The sequence below is a fragment of the Perca fluviatilis genome, chromosome 22, assembly GCF_010015445.1.
Source record: "Perca fluviatilis chromosome 22, GENO_Pfluv_1.0, whole genome shotgun sequence".
Lineage (NCBI taxonomy): Eukaryota > Metazoa > Chordata > Actinopteri > Perciformes > Percidae > Perca > Perca fluviatilis.
Window position 1 is genome coordinate 27,702,229 of NC_053133.1, and position 7,500 is coordinate 27,709,728.

At 37.1% G+C, this 7,500-nt stretch overlaps 3 protein-coding genes across 3 annotated transcripts in view; 2 read left to right on the plus strand and 1 right to left on the minus strand.

The window, feature by feature from the left end:
• The window catches only part of LOC120552569 (NLR family CARD domain-containing protein 3-like), a 1,238,648-nt gene that overhangs the window by 443,856 nt on the left and 787,292 nt on the right, over positions 1-7,500 (minus strand). The window lies entirely within an intron of this gene.
• The window catches only part of LOC120552568 (NACHT, LRR and PYD domains-containing protein 12-like), a gene marked incomplete in the record, with an annotated part of 803,490 nt that overhangs the window by 339,678 nt on the left and 456,312 nt on the right, over positions 1-7,500 (plus strand).
• The window catches only part of LOC120552594 (cytochrome b5), a 15,713-nt gene continuing 9,092 nt past the window's right edge, over positions 880-7,500 (plus strand). The window contains exons 1-2 of the mRNA XM_039790776.1: positions 880-1,200; positions 7,222-7,350. Coding sequence (XP_039646710.1) covers positions 1,063-1,200; positions 7,222-7,350 — 267 coding nt within the window. The 5' untranslated portion in view covers positions 880-1,062. The remainder of the gene's footprint in view (positions 1,201-7,221; positions 7,351-7,500) is intronic.

The following is a 7,500-nucleotide window of genomic DNA, read 5'->3' on the forward strand; positions in this document are numbered from 1 at the left end:
ACAACATTTCTTCCACCAACCAGCCAAATTGCAGTTTATATCCACGTCTGCTTTCGTGGCTATTTTGATAGTTTTTTTACATCGTTTTTTAAAGATTTTTGTTGACGCTTTCGGGGGTCACTTTCAGATAATAAAGGAGAGACACACAACCAACTTGACCGAACTTCCTTGTAATAAATATATTTTACATTTTCTTTTTTTTATTTCCGCATTTAGTGCTACTTTTATATAGGTTGTTTCTATTTTATTATTATTATTATTATTATTGTTATTATTGTTATTATATAATATTAATTGATTAATAATTGTATAATATTTCTTTATTTAAAATGTAAATAAAAAATTAATAATTGAATAAAATAAAAAAAGATATTATTTTGTACTTTTGTGTGTGTGTCTGTGTGTGTGTGTTTCTCTGTGTGTGTGTGTGTGTGTGTGTGTGTGTGTGTGTGTGTGTGTGTGTGTGTGTGTGTGTGTGTGTGTGTGTGTGTGTGTGTGTGTCTGTGTGTGTGTGTGTGTGTCTGTGTGTGTGTGTGTGTGTGTGTGTGTCTGTGTCTGTGTGTGTGTGTCTGTGTGTGTGTGTGTGGGTGTCTGTGTTTGTGTGTGTGTGTGTGTGTGTGTGTGTCTGTGTCTCTATGTGTGTGTCTCTGTGTGTGTGTGTGTGTGTGTGTGTGTGTGTGTGTGTGTGTGTGTGTGTGTGTGGTAGAACTGCATTTCATTGTGTATAATGACAAAAGGCTTAATTTTTCAAATGTCACCCACTGATGTTAACACACACACACATCATTAAACGAGACTTTTACTTTGAAAATTGAAGCCGGGCAACTCGCAACGTGAATTCCTCGGGATCTTGATGTCCGTGAACTCTCCACCGCTGTAACTTGGGACTCTGGTTGATTAGGAACTGGGGTAAATGTCGGTGTGTTTGTGCGGAGTCACGGTCCCGACAGGCTCTGTGTTATTACATAACCACAAACGGGCTCCTTTACGGCTCTTGTCCACTTTCAGCGGCTCCCGGTCGACTTTCTTTCCCCTCAAACCGTCGGACTTTCAGGGACACAAATGGGTGAAAAGGAGGCAAAATGCGCCGATGGAGTCAAATACTACAGACTGTCCGAGATCGAGGAGCAGAACAATTTCAAATCAACGTGGATCATCATCCACAACAAGGTCTACGATGTGACCAAGTTTCTGGAAGAGGTGAGGAACTCCGTTAAGAATCCGGACATTTTCAATACAAGTTTAGCGATAATTAGCGTGTTAAAACCTCCTATGACAAGAAATAAAATAAACTGGGTGTTCACAACAACACACAGAAACATTTTACATTTACAATTTAACAACTGCTTTCTGTTTTAAGTTGAAAATAAAAATAAAAATTAAAAAAATATACGTGTGGTTTAGCTGTCAGTGTCTGTTGCAATATGTGGCTTTTTTGGCTGGAGTATTGTACTAAGTACTATTAAATTCTCAGCCCCCCTAAAAATTATAATAATAAAAAACAATTAGATTTTGTTTTTCAAACCAATTTTAGTGCTTTAAGTTAGAGTTTAAATCACTCACTCGCTCACTAGCTAACTAACTAGCGAACTAACTAGCTAACTAGCTAGCTAACTCACTAACTCACTCGCTCACTAGCTAGCTAACTAACTAACTCGCTCACTAGCTAGCTAACTAACTCACTCACTAGCTAACTAGCTAGCTAACTAACTAACTCACTCACTAGCTAACTAGCTAGCTAACTAACTCACTAACTCACTCGCTCACTAGCTAGCTAACTAACTAGCTCGCTCACTAGCTAGCTAACTAACTCACTCACTAGCTAACTAGCTAGCTAACTAACTAACTCACTCACTAGCTAACTAACTAACTCACTAGCTAACTCACTCACTAACTAACTCACTCACTAGCTAATTAACTAGCTAGCTAACTCACTCACTCACTAGCTAACTAGCTAGCTAACTCACTCACTCACTCACTAGCTAACTAACTCACTCACTAGCTAACTAACTAACTACCTACCTAACTAGCTAGCTAGCTAACTAGCTAACTAACTAGCTAACTAACTCACGGCTCGCGGCTGTTCTCTGAGCTTAAATCAGTGTTTTTCTTAAAGGAGTCTGGTGGCTGTGAAGAGAGATAACGGAGTAAAGGGCCGTCTGACTACAAGGTGAAGCTCTGAAAATACTCTAAATATAGAATATTACTCTAAATATAGAATATTTAGAGTATTTTCTGGTGCACATTATTTCCATAATGTGTTTCAGGCTAAACCGGTTTGATTGTTTGCATTTGTTGTAATGTGATTTAGTTTTATACACAAACAGAAGGAAAAACGCTCCATTGAAAGGAAGGAAGGAGGGATTCAGTTTACTGTCCCAGAGGAGAGAAGAAACTATATTATATATATATATATATATATATATATATATATATATATATATATATATATATATATATATATATATCATATATGTGTATATATATATATATATATATATATATATATATATATATATATATATATACATCATATGTGTATAATATATATACATCATATGTGTATATATATATATAATATATATATATATATATAAGAAAATATCTAAGTAATATAATATAAATAAATATTCACATTTAACAAGCTGACATCACACATGTTTTTTTCTTAGAAATAACTCCAACTGATTATCTAAATAGTTGGCAATTAATTTAATACTGGACAACTAATATATATTAGTCTTTGCATTCATTATTGCCAAAGGTGACAAAAACTTGTTATAAAAAGTGACAAAAAAATCGGAAAAAAGCAACAAAAAACTTGACTAAAACATAATCAAAAAAGTGACTAAAAAAATGACAATAAATACATCAAAAACTTGTTTAAAAAATTTGCACAAAATTGAAAAAAACAAATCTGAAAAAGCGACAAAAAACTTGTTAAAAATTGACAAAAACATAATAAAAAAGCCAAAAAAAGTGACAAAAAAAGACAATTAGATACATCAAAAAACTTGTTAAAAATTGATAAAAACATAATAAAAAAGTCAAAAAAGTGACAAAAAAATGACAATTAGATACATCAAAACACTTGTTTAAAAAAAGTGACAGAAAATTGGAAAAATAAAAAAAACATCAGAAAAAGCGATAAACTAGTTAGAAATTGACAAAAACATAGTTTAAAAAAACGCCAAACAAGTGACAAAAAAATAGGAATAAATTCGACGAAAACGTCGAGAAAAGTGTAGAAAAAGAGCAACAAAGTGTTGAAATTTCGACCCAGAAAAACACAAAGTTGCAGGTCGACAGGAAGACAACACAAGGGTTAAAAACCTCTTAATTCTCAGTGTTTATTGAGTCATTCCCTTTGCCTGTAGACACACATAAGTAAGTTTATTTCTAAGTAAACGTTCATGAATCATTGAGAAGTTGCAGCCTCTTAGAATAACTTACTTTAGGTAACAGTTTGGACCTTTGACCGAGTCAACAATATGTCAGAGTGACTCGTCGTTTTATTTACCACGCGCTTAATTCTGCACATAGTTCAGACCGAGTGTTGACGTCATGGCCAGCTATTGGCTATAGAGAGCCGAAGTCCCGCCCCCTTCTACTTCCGGTCCGTGGGACCTTAATTCAGAAAAAATTTGAACGAGAGTCAGTGGAGAGATAATAATAATAATAATAATAATAATAATAATAATAATAATAATAATAATAATAATAATAATAATAATGTTTTGATCCCGTTTGAATCGAGCCACGGATTACACACGTGATGTTCGTCAGTTTAAAACATTATTTTTCAACCGAAGGAAGTCTCAGTTTGTTTATGTTTTTTTTTTATATATATATATATATATATATATATATATATATATATATATATACGTCATTAGAAAAACTTCACACTTCAAAGTCTCATGATGACGTCTGGCTGAAGCTACGGGGGTGTGTGTGTGTGTGTGTGTGTGTGTGTGTGTGTGTGTGTGTGTGTGTCGTGAACGGTGTCTGTGAGCGTTTGTTTGTTTGTGTGTGTGTGTGTATCATACGTGTGTGTGTGTGTGTGTGTGTGTCTACATCGTATACCGTGTGTGTGTGTGTGTTGTGTGTCGTACCTGTGTGTGTGAGCATCTGTTTGTTTGTGTGTGCGTGTATCATATGTGGGTGTGTGTGTCTGTGAGTGTCTGTGTGTGTGTGTGTGTGTGTGTGTGTGTATCATCGTGTGTGTGTGTGTGTGTGTGTGTGTGTGTGTGTGTGTGTGTGTGTGTTATCATACGTGTGTGTGTGTGTGTCATACGTGTGTGTGTGTGTGTGTGTCTGTTTGTTTGTTTGTGTGTGTGTATCTATCGTACCCGTGTGTGTGTGTGTGTGTGTGTCATACGTGTGTGTGTGTGTGTGTCTGTTTGTTTGTTTGTGTGTGTGTATCTATCGTACCCGTGTGTGTGTGTGTGTGTGTGTGTCTGTGTGTGTCTGTGTGTGTGTGTGTCTGTGTGTGTGTGTGTTCACTGAGCGGTTTCACACTAAACTAAGTGGTCATATGACCTACGGCTAACTGAGACTTTCTTCGGTTGAAAAATCATCTTTTAAACTGACGAACATCAGATGTGTAATCCGTGGCTCAATTCAAACAGGATCAAAACATAATTAGCCTCTCCCCCGTTCACTAACGTTCATATTTTTTCCAAGTTAAGGTCCAATGAGGTCCACCGGAAGGGGCGGGACTTCAGCTCGCTATTGAGTTTTCAGGTTCAGTTGTCTCAGTTTACGTCTGAAATGTGAAGAATCTTTGAGTGACTTATGTTTATTTTATTATTTTATTTTATTTTATTATTTATTATTATGTAAATAATCAGGACTTTTAGCGTGTATAGAGCCAGCATATCTCCACCAGACTCCATGTAAATAATCAGGACTTTTAGCGTGTATAGAGCCAGCATATCTCCACCAGACTCCATGTAAATAATCAGGACTTTTAGCGTGTATAGAGCCAGCATATCTCCACCAGACTCCATGTAAATAATCAGGACTTTTAGCGTGTATAGAGCCAGCATATTTCCACCAGACTCCATGTAAATAAACAGGACTTTTAGCGTGTATAGAGCCAGCATATCTCCACCAGACTCCATGTAAATAATCAGTGATTTAAGCATCGTAAAACACACTTCATTCAAAGTGGACGGAAACGAAATAAAACTATGAAAAGACGTTTTGGGTCGTCTTTCCACTTTCCCAACCATCACAACTCTTGTTTTGGTTGAAATAAACACATAGTTTACTGATCTACATGTTAAAATATGCTGGCTCTATACACGCTAAAAGTATTGCTTTTTTAAATGGAGTCTGGTGGGTTTAGCGCTAGTGACCTCAGAGCTGTTTCTGGTTAAACGGAAAGGTCTTAAAGAGGTTTTAAAGGTCTATCTCTGTAGGGATCCATCCCATAATGTTGTCACACACTTAGAATAATAATCTGAGTCTGTCAGCAGCAATAAACAGAACTTTTAGTGGACTCTGACTGATGCTGAACATTAGTCCTGTAGGGTTAACATTACAGGCCGGTCTGTGGCTGCCGGTTACAGCGATCTCACCCAATACTGGACCGATGTCAAAGATTGTTGTTCACATCAGTCATCGGTTTGGAGGAAGTTTTGTCTCTGGGACAGCTGGATATTTAGGGTTGGAAGAAGTGCTCAGTAGAAGTAGAAGTAATAGAAGCTGTGTTGGAAACCGTTCCCTATCCTGGAACTATAGTTCCCTATAAAGTGCATTCGCCAACTTAGTAGTGGTGTTCACATTCTCCGTGGTTTATTTCATTCACTATACAGTAGCCCACTATAAAATACCCACAATGCACTAGGGGTGGGGGAAAAAATCGATACAGCATAGTATCGCGATATTTTCCGTGGCAATACTGTATCGATACACAGACGCCAAGTATGGATCTGTTATGATATATGTGTTGGTCAGTCTGTCTGCTGACAATCCCCATTTTGCAGCAATACGATTGAAGGAAGATGAACAAACAGAGAAATGTATCTTTTTAGATAAAAAATGTTGACAAAATTGTCCTTTGGGGACATCATTTGAAATTGGGAAAAATTTAAAGTTGGAAAAAAGGTAATAAATTGCAATATATCGCAGAATATTGCAATATGTTTAAAATCGCAAATAATGAAGTATCGGGATGATATCGTATCGTGAGGCCTCTGGTGATTCCCACCCCTACAATGCACATAATGTGAGCGTACATACGGTGTACTGTTGTGTCAAAATGTGATTTAAAATCTGGTTTATAATTAAATTAGGGGCAAGTATATGATGTGTGCCTTTTGAGGTGTAGACAGGTGACGTCTTGTCACCTGTCGCCACTGTCACCAGTATGCATGCTGCTGCACAGCTACAGTCAGAGTCAGAGACTGGCACAAAGCCAAGGCCTCAGGCTGTTAGCGAGCGAGATGCACAGTCAGCTAAAAGGGAGCGGAGTCAGCAATATGACATCAGCAGAGGACTTCCCTAAGAAGGCGGGTCTTAGACTCAAAAGTATCCAATTGGATTCTTAAGCAGCATGCTCTGAAAACGGTTATTGGAGGATTTCTTTTGGGGGAAAGTCTCCGTTTTGGCAGATATATAAGGCGACACCAGACAGAGAAATCTTCAGTAAGCAGTCAGGATTTTTGGGGGGATTTTGAAATACTTTGAAGAGAAAACAGGAAAAGTATTTAAAAAAGGGAAGTTGGCGTTTGGATCCGAGCCATTAGTAACGGAGATAACGGAGTAAAGGGCCGTCTGACTGCAAGTTGAAGCTCTGAAAATACTCTAAATATAGAATATTACTCTAAATATAGAATATTTAGAGTTATAGATAATATTTATTAAAGATCCTTTCCAAAAAAACAACAACTGTGAACTTTGCCTTGATACTTTTCCTATTTAAACTTTACTTTTTCATTCAGAACACAAAAGACAAAATAAGAGTTTACCTTATAACTTCTAATTGTTTTTCTCGATTATTCTGTTTTTGTGATCATTGGGAGCCGAAATCATAATCACGATTACATTTCGATTAATTGCACAACCCCTAGCTTAAAGCATCCAAAATATTCATATTCATATCATTTTGCAGGTTGTCTCCTTTTCAAAGTGTTTTTGGTATTGTAGAATATTCTGATATGGTTTCTGTGAGTGTTGATGAATACGTACGGGTGCGTTTGTTTTTCACGCCAGCACCCCGGAGGGGAGGAGGTCCTGAGGGAGCAGGCGGGCGGAGACGCCACCGAGAGCTTCGAGGACGTGGGACACTCGAGCGACGCCAGAGAGATGGCGCAGGGCATGGTGATCGGAGAGCTGCACCCGGTAGGTCACTGTACTGCAGTAAAACTACCGATACTACACTGTAATAATACTCTGTTACATCCTGTACTGCAGTAAAACTACCGATACTACACTGTAATAATACTCTGTTACATCCTGTACTGCAGTAAAACTACCGATACTACACTGTAA